This window comes from Meriones unguiculatus, chromosome 4 (assembly GCF_030254825.1).
Source record: "Meriones unguiculatus strain TT.TT164.6M chromosome 4, Bangor_MerUng_6.1, whole genome shotgun sequence".
NCBI lineage: Eukaryota > Metazoa > Chordata > Mammalia > Rodentia > Muridae > Meriones > Meriones unguiculatus.
Genome location: NC_083352.1, coordinates 13,329,117 through 13,354,430, shown reverse-complemented (window position 1 = coordinate 13,354,430; position 25,314 = coordinate 13,329,117). Strand labels below are relative to the sequence as shown.

Sequence of the window (25,314 nt, the reverse complement as noted above, 5' to 3'; positions counted from 1 at the left end):
CTCCTCGCTCCCTGTGCTTCCCAGCTGCTACCCCCAATCAGGATGTTCTGTCCACCTGTGGCCCCTAAACAGCAGAACCAGACAATCATGCCTCGAGATCTCTGAACTGTGGTCCATAATATATCCTTCCTCTCCTGTCATTTTTCTCAGGACTTTTGTCAGAAACAAAAATATTGACTAATAGACTATCATTTTGTCAGTACTAAAAGGCTTACTGGCCACAAGTGTCTTTTTACTATTAAAAAAAAAAAGGAACACAGCTGATTGTTGGAGCTCCCTGGCTGACAAGCTTAATTAGAGTTTATAGGCATCTCCCATTAGACAACCATGCAATTAGTTAGGCCTTGAAGAATACACCTCACGGAAGATGGACAGCAATGGTGGCTGTGTGGAACAAGGGAGAAAAGGGGGTTCATTCCAGAAATAAAAAGAGAGTAGAAGATATAATAAAGCTCATCTTAGTTTTGGCTTAAGAAAATGTTCAAGAATTTAACTGTTGCCTTCCTGTAAAGATATGCTTCCATATAAGACGGGCATTGGTGAGGGATTTCCGGGGTACTTGGGAAGAGAGGAACATACTGGCTCGCATTTGATGCATATGTATGCGTGTGCTCATGAACACGTGTTTCACACTAACAGCATGGGCACACCACTTAGTGTCCTCTACAGTGGTGAAGCGAGCCTCATGGCTTATACCTTCATCTGAGTTTGTTGTGATACTGCATTAGTTTGTGCCGTTTGTCTTTGCTTGTACACACCTCTGCGATGTCAATGCTACAGTCTTCTTTACGTGTTCACATTATACTGACATTTTGTTTAAATGTACCTGGATTTTGAAGCACGGATGCAGATCTGCTCTCTGTACCTGGTCTATAAAGTGATTCAGCCATACTGCCATCCAGGTTGCAAGAGCTCCTTGGTCCCCAGTTTTATACATGGATTTCTGACTGAGTCAATTCAAAGTCATTAAAAAAACAAAACAAACAAACAAACAAAAAACCCTCAACACCAACAAGCCAATAAAAGAAGGTCTCTTCCTACTTAATCTGAAAATTCAACATAATCCAAAAATTTCAAGTTAAAAAAAATAAAATTAATATAGTGACTCTAACATAGGAATACAGATTTGAAAAGGAGAACCAGGTGATAAAAGGGAATTGTTGTAATTACAGCATTAAAGTCCAATGAGGTTTGCACGGAACACATAAAACACTGTAGAATAATGTGAGTGGAAGGGGCATTGGGCATCAGTGGAACACAGACGGGTCAGGCAGATGACAAGACCTGCTTCCCCAGTCCTGTCACATAGTGAGTAAACTGCAGACAGAGCGCAGCTCCGGACAAGAAAAACTAGCATTATTATCACCATCACCATTCAGCTTTTTGAGACAGGCTTTCATGTAGTCCAGGTAGTACGTGAGCTCCTAACCCTCCTGCTTCCTCTTCTCGGGTGTGTCGTCAGTACACAGCTAAGCATTTGAAGCAGACAAGATGCAGGAGATGTCCTTGAAACTGAGGCAAGAGTCCTCCCTGTCCTTCTGTCTCTTTCCTGCCTTCCTTAGTTCTTTCATTCTTAAAACAAAAACTCTAGCCCCAGACCCTCCATGTTCTTTGATAGGACTTGGCATGAATCTACAGCAAGCTGCAGCTTTCTTGCCACACTTCTGTGTGGTCTCATGGTTGGTGTATGGGACCAACATGCTGCCAACATTGATGTTTTATGGTATGGAGGACAAGTCACAGTATTTAACTAAAACTTGGTAGTGACTGATGGCACTGTGCCAACTTAAGAGTACTGGGGACTAGGCTTTTTCTCTGTGTATCGAAGAAAGTTCAGTGGCCACATACACAGGCTCATTCAGTTAGGCATTTCCCCTACTTCACTGTGGGATGAGTATTACCCAAGCCTCTGGTAGGGGACCAGTGCAAAGGCTGGTCCCCTAGCCTTGCTAGCTTGCATATTTATGGCAAGAGCTTTGCCCTCAATAGCAGGGGCTCAGGTTATGGACGTCCCTGTCTTAGGGTGTCTTAGTTATGGTGATGAAACACCGAGACTAAAGCAATGTGGGGAGGGAAGGGTTTATTTGGCTTACACTTCCACATCATTGTTAATAAATAAAGGATGTCAGGATAGGAACTCAGGCATTACAGGAACCTGGAGTCAGGAACTGATGCAGAAGCTGTGGAGGAGTGTTGCTTTATTGGTTTGTTTTTCATGGCTTGCTCAGCCTGATATTTTTTTTCTAGTACCCAGGACCACCAGCCCAGGCTGGCACTGCCCACGATGGCCTGTGCCTTCCCCCATCAATCACTAATTAAGAAAATGCCCAACAGGCTTGCCTACAGCCATATCTTAAGAAGGAATTTTGTTTACTGGGGTATCCTTTATTTTTTTTAGATGACTCTTGCTTGTGTCAGGCTGACATAAAAACTCCCAGCCCCAATCACAAAGCACTCTCGAGTGATGGACCCAGCACTCACCCCTGAATAACTTTCACAGGTTGGCTACAGTTCTGTATGGAGCTGATGGAGCAGGTCCCTCCTATCATCTATGGTTATCCCACAGGCTTGTCTTCCACAGGCTGAGCAAAACCTTGCTCCTTCAGCACTGGTCCCCTAGCCTTGCTAGCTCTGCTCATATCTCTTTTGGACTCTTTCAACTCAAGTCCAGGGATAACTATCCTTCATTTCAGCAAGAGCAGCCATCCTCTAGGCCAGCACCCTTGGCCTCCCCTCCCTTGGTCCTCTCTCCTTCCTTTTGGCCATCATGGGCTGACTGCTTCTCCTGACTGAAGCCTTGCCCTACCAGGCCAGGGCAGAGGTCTATCCTGATCCTCTTCCTTATTCTGTCCTTGGCTCCAAAGAAACTCTCAGTAAGGACCTCTCTCACCTCCACTGCATTCCTGTACCACATCTTCTTCATAGCATCTGCCACTGGTGCTGTTTAAAATCTGCTTTCTGTCTTCTTTCTTAGAGTGTAAGGCTGTGCCTTTCTCTTAGCACATGAGCAGTGCAAAGTAAGTATCATTTTACTGAATGATGAATGAGACTCAATGCTGAGTGTGTGTGTGTGTGTGTGTGTTAGCTAACACTGACCAGCAACTTGACAGGTTGATAAATCAGCTACGGGACAAATCTCCTGGCATATCTGTGAAGAGGTGGTGAGTGGATTAACTGAACTGGGAGGCCCTACCCTAAGTGTGAAAGGCACTGTTTCATGGGCTCAAGTCTTGGAAGGAATAGAAAGGAGAAAGTGAGCTGAGAACCAGGCCTTGCCTCTCTGATTCCTGAGAGATGTGACATGCTGCCCTGCCTTCGTGACTCCCTACCACTATGACTGCATTCTAAACTGTGAGGCAGAGCAACCCTTCCCTCCTTGAGTTGCTCTGTGATATTTTGTCACAACAAAGAGACAAGTAGCTAACACAGCATTCTTGAGGAAGAAGTTTGATATTTTGTCACAATGAAGAGACAAGTAGCTAACACAGTGTTGAGGAAGAAGCTTGACCCAAGGCAGCTCCTCACATTCCTTTCAGCTCTGACACTGCCCAGGGCTACCCAAAGCCTGGCACCTCTCAGGGTGCAGGAAGCAGTCAGCCACAGGAAAGATACTCTGCCCTGGCCTGTCATTCATAGAACTTGTATTCTCTGTCCTGGACATGGAAATAAAATGACTTATCACAAGGCCATCCCAGTGCTTCCGATCTCACTGGTGGATTTTGTGATGTTCAACTGACTTAATTGTGGCGCATCTTGTGTCTATCAGATATGTCTGCGTAGACAATTACCCCATGTAAAGATGCTTTCTCTCATTCTCCATCCCTGCCCTCCCATTCTGTTTTCTTGAATGGCCACTCCAGCATACTGCTGAAAAGGGTGGTAGCATTGCTATGTTTCTTTTATTCACTAATATCTCATTTTAGATTTTAAATATCCACCTTGACAAAAGGAGCGATTAGATTAAGATCAGTAGCCTTGAAAATGGGATGTATAACTATTCTTTGTTTAGTTCTATGATCATTTGTTAGTTTTGGTAAAGCCTACTACTAAAATTACATAGAGGAGATGCTACTTTTAAAATAAGATATACAAACTATAAATCTGCCATTTCAGCTATTTTGACTGAACATTTCAATAAAAGCACATTGACAGTACTGTGCAGATACCAGCACTTATGAATTTTAAACTTTCTCATGGTCCCAGACCAAATCTCTGTATCCACTGAACAGCGGCTTCCCACTCTCATGCTGCCTGCAGTAGTTTCAGGCAGCCCCAGTCACATGTTCTGTCTCTGTGACTTTGTCTGTCCTGGGGATGCCACAGGTATGGCATTGGGTTTGTTATTCTGTGCCTGGCATGACGTTTGATCGTGTGTTGCAGGTGTCAGGCTCTGCTTTGTAGGCAGGAGACAGTACAGCATGCGGAATCACTGTATTTGCTTCGCTGCCATCTGTCAACCGACGCTTGGGTAGCCTCCACCTTTTGCCACTGTGAATAAGGTGGCTACAGTTACAGACATACACATCCTCATTGACAGTTGTCACATCTGGGGCAGGTTATCCATGTCCAGCAGTGGACAGACTGGGTCACTGGTAACTCTGCACAGCATTTTCCTTAGTGCCGAAATACTTGTATTTCCCTTAGAAGCATACAAAGGCTCCAGCTACCCACAGTTTCTTGAACACTTTTTGTTTTCTAACTTTTGGCAGTGGGGTGGGGGTGGTAGTGCCCATCATGAGGGGTGTGGGGATCTGATTCATGTTTCCCCACGATTAGTGTTGGTAAACATTTTTTTTGTGGATTTACTATACCTTTGGATGGTTTTCTGGAATTTTTTTTTCACATCCCTTGTCCCATTTCTTACTACTGGCCTCACTATTATCTTTGGAGTCACTGGAGGTTCATGTAGTCTTCAGGGTTGATGAGTGCCCACTCGGCTCCTGCCCACTCTCCACGGTCCATAAGATGGTGGTGAGGATCTCTCTTGCAGAGCCCCCAGCATTAGCTGCAGGACAGCTGTGCTCCTGGGTGGTGGAGCAGAAGAGAGGTCTGGCTGTCTACCCCATGCTCAAGGCTCCCACCATCCCGAAAGGTGGCTTTCCTGGAATGCATGTGTTCCGGTTGCTGTAAACCTAAAGGCTGTATGGACTTCCCCGAGGGTCAGGCAGCTTCTGCTCACTTCCTGTGATGGCTGAGCCCCTGGAGCACAGGTCGGTGCCCTTAGGACATCACCCTGTCCTCCTACAGCAGCTTAGTGTGGGGTGAGAGACACTCTCCTGGTTTTTTTCTTCACGTTTTGTGATGATCCATTTGTCCGTGTTTTTGGTTCCCTGTTTGGTTTTTGTGTCTCACTCTTGAATTTATCAGCGTGAAGTTGCTCACCACAGTGCCCTGATTTTCTGACACCCTGTTCTGTGTGCAGTCGTGTCTAGCTCCAGCCGCAGCACTGTCCACTGACTGCTCTGCCTTCCTTCCTCAGGCTTGTGTGCGTTCTTACTCTTTAGATGATACAAGTCACTACTGCCCAGCTTCATCTTCCTTCCACTTTGCTCTATTAATATATGGAGGTGTCACCATAATTTTTTCCTCCTTTCATACTTAGGGATTATCTTATTGACATTTATCTTAAGCACTGATGTTTAGGAACAGAAACAGACTGAAAGTTAAAGTGGCAAAATTTCATCCAACTACTGTTTTCTCAGCTTGAAAGCTAGGGGAGGCTTATTGCCTTTCCCTCTAAGGTGGGGGCACCTCCGCCCCAGTCCTGTTTGCAGAACACTGGTTTCTGTACTATACAGTCTGAAGTCTACCAGTTTGAAATCTTACAATTGAGAGAAAAGTTCCCTACCAGTATAAAATCCCACTCCCTATGAAGAAGATGCCAAATGAGACATCAGGTGGCAGGGATGGGGCTTCTGGAGTTTTTCCTGATGCACTTCCCCAGCTCAGGCTGCAATCAGAGAGGAGCCCAGGCAGGGTGGCGTGAACAGCTTTCAGCTACTTTCTCAAAGCTCTGTACTGATGTTTGAGGTCAAGGTGACACACCTTGAGGTCTCTGTCCTTGGCTGGTTGATGCGCTGGCTTCCTGCTTCCACCCACAGTCTTTTCTCTGTGCCTGCGCCTCCTCTGCTTAGAAAAGAAACTCTCCAAATAGATTAACATCTACATTCATGAGAATTTAACCTTTTGCCCTCTTCCAAAGTCTTATCTCCAAATACATTCGTATTCTAAGTTCCCGACAAGCTTTATCACAAGCTTGAATCTCCATCACTTGAAGTTCTAGGGTGTTTAATATTAACTGCCTAGCAGGCAACAGAAAAGGAGCCAGAGCCTACGGTACTCCAGAGCCACAAGAAAACTACCTTTCAGCCATAACCCAGAGCATCAATTAACCAAGCCAGTGAGCAAAGACAGGCTAAATGATCAGTAACATCCCATTAGGAGGTCAGGCTTTGAAGTTCCTTTTATTGGATGCTGGGAGCCATGGGGCAGCTCTTATACACTGGGGGCATTGCTTGGGACTGGGGCTGCTGTGGGGCTTAGTGAATGTCTAATCTTTATAGCAAGTTTTATAGAGCTGCCTGTCACATCACAAACACCAAGTACAAAAGTGCTGATGGCCACGGTGGCTTCCCAAGACAGCACACACATTTCTTCTGACACATATGAAACACTGCTGTGCTCACATCATTTCTGCTCTGAGCTCATGACATGGGAGCTTTTTTGGTTCTGAGGTGGCATTTTGTGCTGAGGGTGGCTGAAGGAACTGTCTTGGGTTGGATGAGGGCAGCCTGGCTGACTAGGAAAATTCAAGGACATCACACGGACTACTGGGAGAGTTTAGTTTTTTTTTTTTTTGAGTTCATTCTTTCCTTATTTTTCCCAAACCAAAGCTAAAGTACCCACCTCAGCAGCCAGTTTACAGAATCCTGTCAAGGATACGTTGGCATACATATCAGCTTTGGGTGTTAGAATTATACAGTTCTACCACTTAGTTTCCAATCATGTATGCTTTGGTTGTTACTTTCCCTCAGCGTGACTGGGGGGTTGCTGGTTCTGGGTTCCTTGACAAGTGTAAATTAAGCACATGGGAAGAGAAGGGCAGGCCAAGGTGCATGATGGCCTCCCAGTCTTCTGATTTCCCTTCTGGAACCTCAGCCTCCTGTGACTAGTTCTTATCTATGAAGATACTGGTCAAGGTGGGCTTGGACAGTCCTCATGTGTCCATATAGTTATGAATCCCCAAGGTCCATGGCCTCCTCCAAAGCAGCCTTTGTTCTATGGAAAGCCACAGTTAATGCACTTAGCTGGTCAGCCATTGGGGGACACAATGAATAGCCTAGACCAGCATGGGAAGGCCCCCAAGCTATCAGGGACCTTTTTCCTGCGAGCTCTGACAAGGGTGAAAAATCAAGTCAAATGTTCTTTGTAAGTTATGCGGAAGTCATATCAAGGTTAAACTTTCTTTTTCTGGCAGCTCTGTGGAGAATACTACACTATCTCCCCACAATAGCATAAATGCATGTCTTATCTCTTGAACATATCCCAGACAATTAAGGGGAGGCTGAGCCTGGAAGCAGCCTCCTGAGAAAGGCCAAACCCATATTATTTGATAACATCAAAGGGAGGGGATGGCGTGACCAACAATGACCATGGCACCACGTCACACATCTTGACAGTTCCTGGTGCAGAGCTCTACCTGTATTCTCACCAGTCAAGGTCCTTAGATCCTGGAACCTCTGAGATTTTGAAATAGGAACTACACATCATGGGAGTGCCTAGGAGAATCCAACTATTAAAAAACAGTTTTAAATAGCATCCATGTAACTGGCATTAGGACCAGTAGTGCCTGGTTCCTGCTGCCAGGAATTTGATGTTTGTTTTCTTGTTGGTTTTCATGTACATGCAAGTGCCCACAGGGTTGTCCTTGCTCAAAAATCCCCATTTCTCCTTATGATTGAATGATTCACAGAGAATGTTGGCCTGAGTACAGTGCTGTTTCAGGGAAAATGGGCTCTAGGGATTGAACAGGGAACATGGACTCCTTGTAAGGCGTCTGACACCCTCTGTGGTGCGCATGAGTAAGGCAAGGATTAAATGCCTTCTGCTGAATTCCACAGGGTGACATTCTGCACTTGCTCTTGCCCTATGTCAGTTGCACACAATGGCCGGGAAGGCAGGATGCTCAGCTGGCCAGACTTGAGGCTAGGAGGAATTCTTCTAAGAAACACTTACTTTCTTTGAGGCATTTCTCAGCAGTTTCACACAGAACTCATCAACTATAAGAATACATATAAAACCATCACCATCCAACCAAGTGCACCACACTCAGCCCTGGCATATTCATTTTAGATGGCAACTTACAAATTTGAAAGTGGATATAAAAAGCTGCTCTTAACATTTTTAAATAAACATTTTATCCAAACCACTCTCAAGACTCTCTCTGACCCAAACTCACACTGCCTATTCCAGTGGGAATAAATCTAATTAATAAACACTGAATATTGTCTTTCACAGCATATCACAAAATAATTTTCCTTTTCAAACCCATGCCTTAAAAGTTCTTGTTAATTTTATCTTATTTATTCTTCATTTTTCCTATTTACTCATTTACTTTAGAGCTGGGCTTGCGGCTTCGTACGTGCTAGGCAAATGCAGCGCCATCAAGCTGCATCTCTAGCCTTTCTTAGTATGCTTTAAGAATATATTATTTCTGCTCTTTCTCTTCTTCTTCCTCCCCCTCTGCCTTGGCAGAATGACCGTAGGATCCTGCACTGGCAGGAAAAGACCAAGGCAGCGCAGAGCCTGGAGGGGACAGCAAGCATAGGACCCTGCTGTGCTATGCATTTGTGCTTGATGTACAAACATGGAGGCATCTGTTATGTGCACACCACAGCAGCTGTTGGGTTATAATTCAACTCAGATAGACAATAACTGAGCTAATTAGTGTTTGAAAGATACATGGCTCAGGTTGGAAGACTTGGTGTGTTTGGGGGGTCCCCACGAGCCATGGGGACTCATCTTACACAGGCAGGCCTGAGACACACACAATACCCGGATACTGCCAAGGGCACAGGAGCTGGTGTAATCAATGATGGGTCAGCAACAGGACGTCAATTAGGGCGAGAAAAGAAGCAGAAACCAGGGTCCCTGAGCCAGCCCTGACATGCAGAGAATGCTGCAGGGGAGGAGGCCTTGGGAAGACAACAACAGGTAGGCAGTCATCCCCTAAAATCCCAGCCTGAGCCAACTGACAAAACAACCGGAAGAACAGCCTGGCTGAGACAGGGACTGCACAGGACGCAGGAGCAACAGGAAGGGCCGTCAGTCACCCAGCCTGGAAATAACAGAAGTGCAGGCTCAGGCTGTGTTCCTGAGCAGCCCACAATTCCCGAACCCTGGAACCATTAGCTGTTGTTTCAGACTGCTGATACCAGCCACGTACAGACTTGTTTTCAAAGGCCAGTTCTCGTCTGCAGTGGTTGTCAGTTTGATGCGCTTTTCCAAGAAACTAAACAAGAACCCAGCCTCGGAACATGGGATGTCTGAAGGTTCTATTCTTGGCATTCAGAAGAGTAAACAGTGGCTTGGCTTGGGACTAGAGCTGAAGGGTAGATTTCTTTTTTTTAAATAGTTTCTAAGCAAAAGACAAATTGCTCTGTAGCAGATAGTAAAAAGTACTTTTGATTGCCTTATTTGAAAATGTACAGGGATAATCATCAATCATTGAAAACATATTCATAAAATGTATGAGTTTCTGTGTGAATGTAACTTTTATCTATTTATCTATTCAAGAAGAATGTCAAAAAGACAGTGAGAGAAACCAGAACATTGGGATTTAGAGATGAGGGTAAAGTAGGGGAGCAGTCTGAATAAACCCAGGAAGAAGGTGAAGCTAGAAGGGCAAGAGGGCGAAAGGGAAAGAGATGGATACATAACGGGCAAGACAGTTCTGAAGGACCCAGTAAGGACCTCAGCCTCAGGAGAGCAAGGGAAAGAGAAGAAGAGGGAAAAGAGGGACAGAAAGGTAGAGGAGAGGACTAGAGAAGGATGGAGGAAGGGAGTGGGTCGGGGAGGGGAGCAGGAGGAAGATAGGAGAGGAGAGAGGAGAGGAGGAGATAATTGGGACCTCAACCACAGGGGAGAAGGGGAGAGGGAAAGGCAGAGAGAAGAGAGACACTCACATGAGAGAGAGAGAGAGAGAGAGAGAGAGAGAGAGAGAGAGAGAGAGAGAGAGAGAGCTCAGAAGGAACCAGGAGCTGAGGCCTCTCAAAATTCCTATGTTTATGCCCCAACTCCCAGCACCTTAGAATGTAATGTATTTGGAGACAGGACCCAGGAAGACATTAATGTAAAATTAGGTCCCAGTAGGGTTCAACCAGTCTCACCAGCGTCTTTAAGGGGGAAGTGTGGACTCAGAGAAAGAAGTCACATAGGGGAGGGATATTACCTGCAAATCCAAGGAAAAGCCATAGGATGTCTGCCAGAACCTACCTTGCCCTTGGCCTTCTAGATCCTATGATGGTGAGAAAATGACTATTACAGCTGCCTGGTCTGCAGGACTTAGTCCCACCAAACTAATACATTTGTCAAAATCTCAGGGATGAAGATTTAAAATTTATCTTCAAAGCTGAGTCCTAAATTCATCCTGTCTGGGATGAGTCCACTGTAGGGTGTTCAGCATAAAAGGAGGGAAGGAGGAGAAGGACAGGAGAGGAGAGGAGGGGGAATGGAGGAGGAAGGGAGAAGGTAAGGTAGAGGAGGGGAAAGGTGGAGGAGAGGAAGGACTTGCCTGAGAATGCTCACTCCTGGCTGAATGGCCCTTCTCCTCCTGAGAGTCCTGCAATCCTCTACAGTGGAAAAACTGGTAAAGCCCGTCTGCCACCATCACACTTCCTACTGCCAGGTATCTAGTATTTGTTCTTCCCTGGGAATCTAAGGTAGCACCTGGTGCAAGTGCCTATAGAACCCAAGCCAGCCAGTGTACCCAGGTCATCTGTGCTTACAACTTGAGGCTGGAGTGGCTCTGAGTGAGCAGATTTCCTACATGTGCTAAGGGTGAGGCCCACTGCAACTACCTCTCCTTGTGAACCGGGCCACATGGGCACCATCTATCTCTTTCCTGAGTCCTGTCCTTACTGCCAGGACCACAAGGCAGTGCTCTCCTTAAGCCCCTGAGCCACGTGATCAGCAGTACCCTCCCCTGTTCTTCCTGGTTGTATCCCACCACCTGGGTTCCTACCTAAGACCCATTTCTCTGACAGGTACTGGATCCTTTCTTCCTTCTTGCCACTGTAGGGACCAATGATGAGGCTGGCCAGCTCAGGGGCTGGGCTGACTTGGCCACCACACAGGCGTACCAGTTCACACAGCTTGGCTCTGGGGGGGCTGCTGGCTGGTGCGATGAACATTTTTGGCTGATTGGCAAAGAGGGTTCCTTGGTACTGCTGGGTGGACAACTGGCGTTCAAGTCGGCAGATCTGTGGGCAGATGGAAGGAAGTCAGTAGAGGCAGAACTCAGGCTGTCTGGAGAGCAGGTTAACGGTGAAGCTCACTTCTCTTCTTAAAAAACAGACTCAAGGTAAGGTTGCTGTGTTAGTCAATTTCTGTCAGCATAACAGTGTATTTGCAACAAACACCACCAGAGCAGAAGGCTATCTTTTGGCTCAGGATGCTGTTCTAAGCATGGCAGTTGGGAAACAGAGTACAGAACAAGGGTTGGGGGGAAGGCACAACCCTCAAAGGCGCACCCCAGTGACCAGCTTCCTCCAACCAGTCCCTACCTCCTAACAGCCCATTTGGTCATGAACTCACGCACAGATCAGTTCTGGTTTGAAATTAAAGTTAACTAAACCTTTCTGATTTAATCACTTCTCAAACAGCATGGCCAGTTGGAGACCAAGGCTTCAACACACCAGCCTTTGGGACCCCTTTATATCCAAACCACAAGAGCTATGCATTCTTGGGCAAATTTTATATTCTGAAGACTCACGAAGACAATGATACGAAAGATGTTTTTTAAAGTAGACATGGATAAAACTCTGGAAAAAAATGTGTTGCCTCCTGAATTATCACAATTTAAAAAACAAAGTATTAAAGATTGGCCAACCACTAAACAGACTGTTAAGTACATCTATGAGTATCGTTTAAGTGATTCAAAGGACTGTGTTAGTGAACAGATTATCTACTGTTGGCCTTTCCCTTGCCATCATTCAACTCTTTGGCAAGTGACTAAGAGCACTAAGACTGCTACCAGGTAGGATGGCAAAGACATAGAAAGAGAATTCCCAAGGAGGCCACTCCCCAGGGAGATCAAGTGTGCATGTAGGGGAGAGGGATCCTAGAAGATGTTTCAAGGAGTCATTCCGAAAATGGTTTGAGGATGTTTTAGATAGCATTTGAGAACAAGTGCCACAGACAGAAGGAAGCAATTTAAAAAAAAAATAGACATGTAAACCAGAACTCCCTTGTACTCTGAGGCAGTTTTGGACATCTGGTTGACCCGTGGGAAAATGGGCAGGCCCATTATTTTAAATACATTTTACTAGTAACAGATTGATAAAGACTTTTTTTTAATGAAAAATGCAAATAGCCTTGGAGCTGGTGGGAGCTATGTATTTTGAATATTTTAGTCTGTTCCCCCAATATCTGGGATCAACAGCTTAGGGAATCTAGGGGCTTTGAGGTCAAGTGTTGGGGAAAGGAACTCTTTTGAAAAGAGTGAACCCTCGCTGGGGCTCTGCTCAGAGGGCCAAAGGCCCTGCAAGCACAAAGTGTGAGTTGCTCACTTTACACCGCCCATACAATCTCCCACTACTCAGTTCACACCTCCCGTAGGATTTCCACTCAGTTTGCACACTACAGTTTTTTTGTTTTGTTTCAGAAACAGGTCTTGCTGTGTCAGTGAGAGAGGCCTGGAACTCTTCCTATCCCCGGATGGCCTGGAATCCTCTGTCTCCTGTGTCTATCTTCGGAGTGCTGGGATTGTGTGAGCACGACCACACCTAGCCCTAATATAAAAAGAGGGCCCTGCTATGAAAATGTAGCGCCACTATCAGCAGGGCAGTAGGGCACACTCCATATTCAGCAATTTGGTCACCAATTCTCTTTTCTCCTCTTGCCTTTGAGTTTTACATTCCTAGGCATTGACAGCATGTGCCCAGCTGGGAAGTGGCAGCAGTGTCCTGCTCTATCAGTGATTCTTTCATCAACATGGTGAGGGGCACACCAGTGCTTCTGTGGGAAAGGCGGTGGGTCAAGTGGTTACAGGAAGAGCCAGGGCTAAAGCAGGCCCAGAGAAAGCTACCCTACCTACGTGGTGAGTTACATGCAAAGAAGAACCCAAGATCACCACTATCCATCGAGCTGTTGAGCTGCTGACCAAGCTGTGTTGAAATAGGAGCCCAAGAAGCACTATGCAGGGCATAGCCACATATCCCAAGCAGTGATAAATGGGATCCATGACTGAAATGGAAGGGCATGAAGTAAAAAGTGAGTTTTTACACATTAGACATTGATGTGTGTTAATTTGCTAAGGCCTTTTCTTCCTAAGTGGCAGGCAGAAAGCATAGATGTTATGGCAGTGTGGTGGCTTATGTGTTCTACACAGGGTCCCTTTCTAGCCCGGGGGAAGATGGGACTGGTCCAAGCCCATCAGAGTGACCACATTTCCTCTGCAGAAGCATACTCCAATGCGGTCTAAGAATAGGTGAGATTTGAAAATTTGAGGGAACTGTCCCTAACTATTATAACCAAAAATGCCCTTTGGGCTAAATGGGCATGTTTATGTAGGACACACCATTATTGAGTCCTTGGGACACGGTGAAACTGGCTGAATGAGAAGATGGCAAGTGGAAGATCTAAGCCCTCAGCCCTGCACTTAACCAAACCGAGACACATCCTTCTCTCTTCCTTCTACTAGAAAACAATTCTAAGTGTATAAGATGCCAAAGTGTCTGAGTGATCTCACTGACCCACTATTAAGGATTTGCTGTGGTTTTATTAACCTACTCTAAAATGCTAATACAATGAACATACATTAGAACACAACTTTTTAAAAACAACAACAAATGATCTGGGTTTGGTGGCACACACATGTAACCCAACACTTTTAGGTGGAGGGAAGAGGATCAGGAATTCAAGGTCAACCTCAGCTACACAGCGAGTTCAAGCCTGCTTCTGCTATGTGCGACACTGTCTCACAGACAACAGACAAAAAAAAATGGGATTGAGCTCACTACCTTACAGTATTATAAGCAGCAGGCAGCCTGCTTTTCTTTAGGAAGAGGGAAATGAGCCTTCGAAGTCTCAGAATGTGGCTTTAGTTGCTAATTTAATGGTTAGCTAGTCTTTCCACACTAGGCAGGTGTGTCTGCTGTGGTCACTTGGGGTGCTAGTGAATGATGGCAAACAGGGTCCCTGCCTTCAGATTATAAAGCTAAAGTCAACAGATTAAAATTCTTCCTTCTGTTTATTTATTCAGCCTGAAATCACAGGAGGCAAAGTATCTAAAAAGTGTGATTATATTCAAAACAATTGGGCCTGCACAGGCCTTGGCTTTCTGTCGTGGTTTGAATGTGAACACTTGGTCCAAGGCTGATGTTGCTGTTTGGGAAGGTTGTAGAAGCTTTAGGAAGTGGAGCCTCGCTGTAGGAAGTGGGTCACTGGGGGTGGGCTCTGAGGCCTTGTAGACAGTGACCATTTCCCGCTCACTCTCTGCCTCTTGGGTGCTGATGGAACGTGACCAGCAGGCTTCCACTGCTGCCATGTCTTCCCCACCGTGACGGAATGATCCCCTTCGACTGTGAGCCACAGCAGACATTCTTCCTTTAAATTACTTCTTTTCAAGTATTTGGTCAAAGAAATGAGAAGATCCTCTTTCCAAACCTAAGTAAAATGAATATGTGTACTGCCGTAGAAACTGTGGTGATTGGCACTGTGCTCACTGCTGAGCTCTGGTGAAGTCCTTCCTAAAAGGAAGGCTTGGGAAGTCTGCTTCTCAGGGCCTTAGTAGTCCTCCTGCCTCTCAGACTTTTTTTTCCAGCATCTTTTATTTTTTAATTCTTTATTAATTATACTTTATTCACTTTGTACCCCCCCTGTGGTTTCCTCCCTCCTCCTATCCCAATACCTCCCTTTCTCCCCCCTCTGCAAGCATGCCCCTCCCCAAGTCCACTGATAGGGGAGGTCTTCTTTTCCTTCCGATCCCAGTCTATCAGATCTCATCAGGAATGGCTGCATTGTTTCCTTCTGTGGCCTGGTAAGGCTGCTCCCCTCTCAGGAGGAGGTGATCAAAGAGCAGGCCAATCAGTTCATGTCAGAGACAGTCCCTGTTCCTATTACTAGGGAACCCACTTGGACACTGAACTGCCATGGGCTACATCTGTGCAGGGGTCCTAGGTTATCTCCATGCATGGTTCTTGGTTGGAGTATGAGTCTCAGGAAAGACCCCCGTGCTCAGACTTTTTGGTTCTGTTGCTCTCTTTGTAGAGTTCCTGTCCTCTCCAAATCACCCAAAAGGACAGGGACCTGTGCCCCATCCTTAGAGACACCACATGTCTTTGAGTGCCTGTGCCCAAACTGCTTATTGTTCGTTGACACTGCCCCTGTCTTTGGCTCATGCATTTTCCTTTCTAGTAAAGAACCATTCCCTGGCCTGGTACATGTTTAAATTAGAGAACTGTAAGGCCGTATACTGCACAAAAGGAAAATCAAGTCACTGACAGAGAGCTATGCCCCTCCAGCCCTGTCTTCCTACCCCTTTAGAGGGAGAGGAAGCTCATGTCCCAAGTGATTTTGTGCTGATTATTTTCAAGGCTGTTTTAATCCCCTTTGTTACCACAATTCAAGGCAATTTCCTTAACCTCCAATTTCACTGCAACCACCCCCCCCCCACACACACAGCCCAGATGATGCTGGCCAGGCATGAGGATATTATGGGATGATGGTGACAGCGGGGACGAAGTGTGAATCAGTGAACGGATGGATGGGTGGCCACTGTGATATGTTATTTCCGTTGTCACCGCAGCAAGGTGACATAACTGAACATGAACCTAAGCTTTTCCTGAGGGGTTGGCTCAGTGGACACATCATTTGCTGCGCAATTACGAGGTCAGAGCTCGGATCCCCATCACTCACATAAATACCCTGTGGGTATGGTGAAAAACCTGAATCCCAGCCAGGGGAGAGCCAACATGGGGTAGGAGGATCCATGGAACAAGTTGGGTAGTGAGCTTTGGGTTCAGCAATAGACACTGCTGTGGTAAACTGGCAAATGATTTAAGAACACAACCAACATCGATCCCTGGCCTCCATATGCACCCCCACACATGTGCACCCCCACACATATGAACATAGACATGTGAAAAAACAAAAAGGCAAAGCTAAAAAAAAAATCACAGGTTGAAAACCAACTAGAATGAGTATATCAGGCTGAGATCTACAAAAGGAGGCCTGGAGGAGCACGCATGTACATGAGGAGGACTGATGTGGGCTTCGATGGCTTTCCTGATGTGGAGAGGAAGTGTCCCATTCCACACAGTGTCATCTCATGACAACACACAGCACTTGCATGGCCGGCAGTTCTTACCAGCTATGGAATCGCAAAGTGGCTCCGAGGCCGCCAGAGCAGACTCGGATGACGAAGAAGGGCATGCGCAAGCAACACAGCGTAGTTTTCTGATAGAACAGATTCTTCCCTGGGGAATCTAAATGTCTCCTTACACGTCAGGGATGAATGGTGGGTGTGCTGATGCGAATCTGTCATCCCGGCACTCGGGAGTCTGGGTGAGGCCAGCCTTACTTACGCAGAGATGCTCTGCAAAATCCTTGGAAGAAAGAGCAATCAAACGGAGTTCACTGATGCCCTCTGCGCAGGCAGCCTTTAAAGTAAACAGGACGGGCAAGTGCTCAGGGCGTAGCCTGGGTTTCCAGGAGAGTTCCTGATGCTCTCTGCAGATGGCAGTGCAGTGATATTTTACACATGTGTCTATGTACTGTTGGCAGGTAAGAAGCAAAAGGTGGGAAGTGGGTGCTTCTTGCTCTAAGCCCCTCGTTCCACTGCTGCTCGTGGAGGTTAGCAAGGGTGCGGTGCCAGCTGAGGCCAAGGCCTGGCTGGCAGCTGTGTTTCAGAGAACGCTGTCTCTGTGGCTGTGTGTTAGCCCTCATCAGGGAGGCTACTGATTCACCAGGATTTAGCTCAGACCTTCACATCTGTTTACCTAGAAGTCAGTCACGGCAGACTGTACTGGTGGAGCGGAACAGAATTCCCCAGGTTCCTAGCTCCAAGGAATCCCAGCTATTTGTCCACGATGGAGAATCACCTTGGCGGGGGCTGAGGGTTTCCTCACTGTAGCCAGGGCACCGGATTTCAATTTCTGTCAGAGTTCATCTGCCGAGTCTTTCTGGCTCACGGAGGAAATACACAGATCCCTGGAGAGCCACACGCAGGTGAGGAGGTACAGGGCCATGGTGGCCACACACCCTCAGCAAACAGTATAAGGGGCTGGCGCTCCAGGATGATGCCTGGGGCTGCTTGCTAGCCAGGACAAACGGGCTCTGAATCAAACAGTTTGGGTGTCACAGTGCTGGCCTTTCCCAACTCCACTTCTCACCAGGAGAAAGAAGACAAACACACATCCAGGTCAAGTGAGATAGCTCCACACCTGAGTTCCCTGATGAGCTTTCCATGGTGTAACAACCTCAAGTACATGCTGGGCATCAGCCTAATGAAACTTCTCAGCAGCATGGAAAACGTAATCAGGTGGCACCATTACTTCATCTTAGATTCAGAGTATGGGCCACCTGACACCTCCCTAACTGGGAAGCAGTTGGTGCTGTCAGCTCTGGGTACACGGGTGGGTCTCTGGAACATTCACGTGGGCGTGTGGCCATAGGACAGCCTCCCTCTCAGGTCAGGACTTCTGAGTCCACAATGGGCTCTGATTCATTAGTGACTTGCTTTGCTCCTACACCCTGGGGCTGGGGGGAGGGGCTGCTAATCCACTCTCTCAACTGCACACTGCCCGCCAAATGTGTTCCTCAAGCATGCTGCCAGTGAACCTGGACTTCAGTTCCCTGCCTATGATGGCTGGTGGCACACTCCTAGAACTGACTGTGGAAAATGTCAGTTTCCTGCATGTTAACTTAGTGTACCTTTCCAGCCTTATACTTAATGTCCCATGTTTTTCCTTCAAGGGCAGCATGCCTCCTCCTCTGGGAAGCTTATCTAATGGGCTCTCCCCTCAAATCCTGCCCACTTGACTTATCTTAGAGGTGGTCGGTGCCACTGCCCATGCATGGTCATGGCTCAAACAAGCACCCAGTGGCCCAGGCATGCAGAGGGAGAATGCCAACAGCTAGCACCGTGACTGAGACTGTCGGGAGACGGCTCAGTGTCAGGTGGAGAAGGCAGGGTGCAGAGACAGCCTGGTGGCGTCTCTCAGCTTGCTCGGGTAGGAGGCAGGTGCTGAAGTTCTTCATGAGAAGAATAGTTTTAACTAAAATAACTGAAAGTAGGCTGAGCCAATAGCGCAGTCAGTAAAGTGCTCACTGTGTGTGTAAAGACCTGGGTTCAGTCTTCAGAACCCACATTTAAAATGCCGGATTTGGGGGTATGTGCTTGTAATTCCAGTGCTGGCAAGACAGAGACAGACTGATTGATCCCTGGGGCTTCCTGGCCGCAGCTTACCTACCTGGTGGATTCCAAGCCAGTGAGAGATCCTGCCTCAAGAAAATCAAGGTGGGGATCAGAGGGATGGCTCAGCAGTTAAGTGCACTGGCTGCTCTTCCAGAGGCCCTGGGCTCAATTCCCAGTACCCACATGGTGGCTCACAACCACCTGTAACTTTAGTTCTAGGGGATCCAATGCCCTTTTCTGTCCTCAGGCACCAGGCACATGCACGGTGCACAGACATGCACATAAGCAAAACACTCCTACACATAAAATGGGGGAGGGGGAAAAACAAAATAAAAAGACCAAGGTGGCCAGGCATGGCAGCACACACATTTAATCTCGTAACTCAAGAGGCAGAGAGGCAGGTGGATCTCTGTGAGTTGTAGGACATCCAGGGGTACACAGTGAGTTCCGGGGCAGCCATGCCTTTAGAGTAAGGCCCTGTCTCAAAAACCAAACCAAACGAAACCAAAAACACCAAAACCCCCAAAAGACAAAACTATCAAGTGGACAATAATATCAAGGTGGAGGATTGTGCCAAAGGAATGACACCAGAAGCTGTGCTCTGATCTCCACACAGGTGCACACACACACACACACACACACACACACACACACACACATAGACAAAATCTCCACCACCACCCCCTCTGAAAATTTCCCCCACCGGCAGAAATGGCTCCCTTCTTCCCACTGTACTCTGATATTGCAAGTGTTTGCTTGTTCTGGAAGGTACTGCAGAGGCAAGAGGACCTCACTCTACAGTGAGTACTGATTCCAGAGGCATCATGGGGAGGATGTGGATGAAGGAGAGTTAGACATAAAATCCCCAGTGTTGGGTTGTTCCAGGTACAGCTGTTCAGTGCACCATGACCACAGCTTTCATTGTACAGGGAGGAAACTGAGGCCCAGGAATACAGGACATAAAACTCCTTTGGCTAGCACAGAAAACCTGACAACACTGTCTGGTAAATCCTGCTCCCACTGCCTCTCCACATCGTTCGGGATACTGTCACAGAGGAGAGCCTATACTTCATTCTCATGTTGGATCATTGGCTACTCCAACCATTCATTTGAGGGCATTAAAAGGGGCGGGGGGGGGGGGATAGCCAGTCTACTTTGTTTCTCAAGTGAAAGCATAATGAAACATTTAGTTTAAGGAAAAGAAGAGACTGAGTAGACTAGGAACGGCTGGGAAGACCTGCTGCTGGTGTTGGGAGGAAGTGGGAAAGAACGAGCAGAAGGCACATGACAGGTACTTCAGGGGACAGATGTCTAGAGCTTGGCACGTTCCAAAACATAGTTCAGGATCACTGGAGTGTGAATGTGCAGGAGGGTGCAGGTGAGTTATAAGAAAAGACAATGTTTTTTAGAGTGTTTAAGAAGTGACCAAGTAATGAGGCTGAATAAGCAGGCATCAGACCAACATGACCACACAGTGGGAAGAATGTAGTTGACAGGGCCATCAAAAACTCATTACACAGCGAGTTCCAGGCCAGCTTGAGCTATAGGGTGAGACCCCATCTCAAAAACCAACCAACCAACCAACCAACCAACCAACCAACCAACCAACCAACCAGACAGCCAGACAGCTAACCAAACAACAAATCCCTCTTGTCAGCAGCAAGTTATGTTATTGACTTTTCAAGTTGGGAGGAACAAGCTGCTGAGGGGGAGCTGCCCTGGCTGGGGTGAGGACTCCGCCTCAACCTTAGGTGCTGGGGAATAGTGGGAAGAAAGAGAAAAGGATCTGGATGTGACAGGAGCCCCACAAGAAAAACAACAGAACCAACTAACCAGGGTCCAAAGGGGTTTGCTGAGACTGAAGCATCAACCAAGAACCATGCATGAACTGGACCTAGGTACCCTATAAAGATGTAGCAGATGGGCTGCTTAGGCTTCAAGCAGGTCCATTAGTAAGGGAAGTGGGGAATGCATGGGACAGGGACTCACTTGCCTGCTTTTAGGTCACTTTCCCCTGGCAGGACTGCCTTGACAGACACCAGGGGAAGAGGATATGTTTAGTCCTGATGCAACGTGATCAGCTGGGGTGGATGGGAAAGGGAGGGGGCAGAGGGAGGAGAGAGAGTGAGACTGAGAGGGGAGGAAGGAACGAACTACAAGGATGTAAAGTGAATAAAATAAATAAATAAATGAGGGAAAATGGGAAACAAAATCCATGTCTTACAGTCCTCATTGAGGTAAATGGGTCCCCTTCCCAACCTCCACTCAAAAATCACACCAGGAGTGTGTGAGAACAGTTTTGTTCTGACATAGAAGGCCCATGGGCAATAGCAAAGCAGAGGGATGCTAAACTTGAAATCTTCCTTCTTTTCGCAGTGTACTTCGTTGATGCTGTGATTCCTCACCAGTGAAGGGACTTCACAACAGGGAGCCACATGCCAGTTCTGCTCTCCCCCTGGGCTGCCAGGAGCCAGATGTTTGGCTGGTTTTCCTGGGCTAGAGACACCAGTGGACAACAGAGCTGACCCCAGGCTAGAAAAGAGGGGCAGAGAAGAAGGAGGGAAAGTTCAGAGGGGTGTTCTGCTGCCAAGAGCCTGGCGGACAGGCTAAGAAGGAGCCACATCTTAAGAACAGAGGCTCCTGATTGTCACCAGGGCATTCTGGCTTCACATCATGGAGGGGACAGTGACCTGACCTTCCCACACAAATCTCTGGAAAGGGTCACGTTTTCTCTGAGCTCTGAGCTGTAAAAATGCCTATTTAGCTGCTGCCACAAATTACTTAGCAAGTAAACACAACCACACAAGTCTAAAAGAAGTCAGACTGACATCGAAAAGCATTTCTCAAAGCCTGTCACATTTGGAACAAGGTGCTCTACTCCAAGGGATTACTGTGATCTGCTGACAGGCCCTCCAAGGCCTAGAGACATGGGGGGTGCAGAGTGTGGTAAAGCCCAGCCTCTTCCCACATAGGGATCAGGAGCCTCTGCTGAGTACTTTTCCCTCACCCCAAGGGCTGCACCCAGCATGTGGCACAGAGCAGGACCACCAGACTAAAGCGCTGGCACTTCCTGTCCTATCCCAGCTCCCCTGCCTCCACTGTGTGTGTGTGTGTGTGTGTGTTGTGTGATTTCCTTGGGAGCACTAGCTCCTGTGAAGCTAGCTCATATGTTTGGCTTAGTCTGTGTCTCCAATATATGCCATGTTCTCTTTGATGCTGTCTTGTTTCTTTTTTTTTTTTTTGTCATAGATACAGATGGACTGCAATTTATTAACAGAATAAAGTTTTAAAGGAATTAATCATTTTCTTTTTTTTTTTTTTTTTTTTCAATGCAGTTTATTCAGGAACATTGAACAATCCTCGGACCCCGGGGAAAGCCAGCCCACAGCTTAAATAGCCTCTGGGTAGCCAACCCAGGCGTGCCACGGGGGCAATGCAGATAGGTCCACATACATGGAAGCAAGCCAGATCCTCGGCCTTAGCCAAATGTGGAGTTGTTCGTGACAGAGAGCATCTTGTTTCTTATTTGATTTTCCTTCCTGTGGCCACCCTGAAGCTCCCTTTGAGGAATCCTTCAAGAATTCCCATCGTTATCTCTTCAGCATCTCTCCTGTCCCCAGAAGCTGAGTGACAAGAGGATAGGTCTGGGCTCCTGGAAAAGTGTAAGCTAAAATGGCAGCTGTTACTGTGTGTGGTCTTCGGTAAGCCCCTACCTCTCCTAACTCGCAGCTTCACCTTCTCATGGCATCTGCTCAGCAGAAGTGCTGGAAGGAAAACTGAAAATGCAGACACTCAAGAAATGCAGTGGACATTTTAGCACAGCCTTCTACTCATTCACAGTCATGCAATATTTGGAGTGTGTACACTTTTTAGGCAATTCTAGGTACATTCTACAAAATGCCCAGCTATTGTAAACTTCCTGATGTAGACACCATCATCATAACCTTTTACAGTTAAGATGGAAGTCTAAGGCATCTTGACAAGGGGCCATGCTGGCAATGAGGTAGGAAGTGCTCAAACTAGGCCTGTCTTACTGTGTAGGTGGAGCTCATGTGCTTGGCTGAATAGCATAGTGCCTAAAGACATGGTTGCTCAACCAGGAGTCATTTAGCATCCTCTGGTCTGAAAGTATGATGGTCTTTCTAGCCATCAGTTCTTTGACAGCTCTGAAGATATTTGAGTCCTTTAGTCTAAATCTTTCAACAGGTCTACATTTATTTTACCTTCCATAACAAACTTTACGCTTGACCTTGTTAATTTGGGGCTTAAACACATGGATGTTTCAAGTTAGTATCTTTTCTCTCCCACGCTCCAGGCTATGAGACCTCAGGCTATACAACTGGTAAGAGCTTCACTTTCTTTATGACAAGATGCAGGTGATGACCTCCCAGAGTTGTGGCGGAGGCCATTTTTAATCTTGCTAGCCTTATCGTCAGATGTCTGCTTGACACAACTGAACCCTTGAAAATGTGCGCTAACTCATGGACTAACTGGATTCAGTGCTCTGGATGAAAAAAGACTGATACATTGGTTGACATCCGGATTGCTCTCAAAGGAAGTTCTGGTGCCTCTGACGAGTCAAAAGTGTATGTATGTGCATAGAAGTAATGTTCAGATGTTCATCCATAAGAATTCTCACACAAAGCCCAAAGCGATCAGCCCGACGTAGATGCCAGATACTGCACAATGCAGCCCTCCCTGCTGCTTAGGCTATGGTCCGAAACCTGAGCTCCAAGGATGGGTGGGAGGGGAGTTTGCCTCTAATGCAGGAGCAACGCAGCCTTGAATATCTGTATCTGGTTAAGTAGACTGGCCTCAGGAGCATTTGACAGGCTGATGACTGGGAGAGGAGAGCGTGTCAGAGAGGAGGCGTGATGGACAGTGACAATGATTTAGAGAGCCTTTATGTCCTTGGCAGCAATGGTCTCAGGCAAAGCATGTGTTGTTGAGTCTGAGAGTATGGTTTATATAATCTTCCTTGGTTTTAACTCAGAAAAAAAAAAAAAGACATAAATTACAAAGAAAAAAATATGGGGTGAGGACAGGGGAGGGAGTTGTTTACATCAGTATGGGGCTACCTGTGGGTGGCATTGCTTTGATGATGAAACTCCCAGTAAACACAGTGCCTATGTACTGTGGAGGAAGCCTCGCCCAAAGCATGGACTGAAACCCTCACATTATGAAAAAAAAAAAGCACAATAAAGTGCTGAAAGAGGGTCACTGTTGGCCCCACGTCTCCAGGAGTCAAGTACAACTGACACTTGCGGTTGTCCGTGATGATTATTGAGCTGGCCGTGGCAGAAGCGTTTCTCTGACTTTCACTGAATGCTACTCAGACAGTCCACGTCAGAGTTTGGTGTGTGCCAAACTTGGCTTTGTAAAGCCTCGTTTGAGTTTTAAAGGCTGCAGAAGTGATGGGAACACAGCTGTCTGGGGAATAACCTTCAAGAAGCCATAAATCCGCAGTTCATGCCGCGCAGCGTTCAGCAACTGCAAGCAGTACTTCAGGATTTAAAATTGTTAGGTACTCTTTCATTTTTTTTTAAGAGTCTCACACTACAGCCTGGCCTGGAACTTGTCCCACTCCACTCCCACTCCCCCACAGGCCTCAGTCTCCTAAACGTTTCGATTCCAAGTGTGTACCAGCTCCCATTCCACCCCCCAACAACCTGCCAGGCTCCCCCTTCAGAGGTCTGAGGCTACTTTCTCCACACATTTCAGGACTGACAATGTGAACTACTATGTGCTGTGTGGCTCTGAATCACCTTGTTGTTAAATTCTCGTTTTTAGAACTAAATCTCAGCACATATGGAAATCCCTCCTTGGGTTCACAGAATTTCTGTTAGGGCCACCGAGATGGGCTGGTGGGTAAAGGAACTTGCTGCTAAGCTAATGACCTGAGTTTGATCCCTGGGGCCTACATGATAGAAAGAGAGAACCAACTTCTCCAAGATGTCCTTTGACTTCTAGAAGCACATTATGGCATACATATAAGTTAAATGAATATAACTTAAAAAAAAAACTGTCTGGTAACAGTAATAATTTTGTAAATCATATAAAAGCCTAGAATACATCTATAGGGTATTAGGAAGTCAGGAATTCTAGGTGTTGGGAAGAGGGCTCAGTTAATAAAGTACCCCACGAGCATAAGGACTTAGTTTTGATCCCCGGAATCTACCAAAAAATGCTGAGTATGGCTCATGGGCCTGTAATTCCAATGCTGGGAAGAGAGGACAGGAAGACAAGTGGCGCTTACTGGCTGGCCAGCCTAGTCTCATTGACCATTTCCAGGTCCCAAGTGAGAGGCCCTGTCTCAAAGAGACAAGGTGGAGGACTCCTGAGGAATGACACTGACCTTTGGCCTTCACACATGGTGCATACTCACCCATGCCCTCACCCATGCCCGCATGCATGCCTGTATACCCTACCCTCACATGTATGGACCTGGGCATACCCACATAGTTAGGAGTTCTGAGCAAGAACTAAGACAGGGCTGTCCTCTCATAGATCTGTAGGGTTCTTTAGAGTGGTTCTCATTCTAAGTGGCTGTTAGGTCTGCCTCAGAGCTGGGCTGCAGGCCCACTCTATGACAGCAAAGTCAGAATACTGGGTGGGCTAGACCAAACACTGCTGAGCCAAGCAGGCTGCTCAGGGTTCAAAGGTACCTGCGTCCTGGC

The 25,314-nt window shown here is 46.9% G+C and overlaps 1 protein-coding gene across 3 annotated transcripts in view; it reads right to left on the bottom strand.

The window, feature by feature from the left end:
• The window catches only part of Mcph1 (microcephalin 1), a 206,855-nt gene that overhangs the window by 11,437 nt on the left and 170,104 nt on the right, over positions 1-25,314 (bottom strand). For 2 of the 3 annotated variants that reach the window (XM_060381444.1, XM_060381446.1), the window contains one exon: positions 11,243-11,480. The exons of the other annotated variant lie outside the window; for it this stretch is intronic. In XM_060381444.1, the coding sequence (XP_060237427.1) occupies positions 11,243-11,480 (238 nt within the window). The remainder of the gene's footprint in view (positions 1-11,242; positions 11,481-25,314) is intronic. 3 annotated transcript variants of the gene reach the window in all.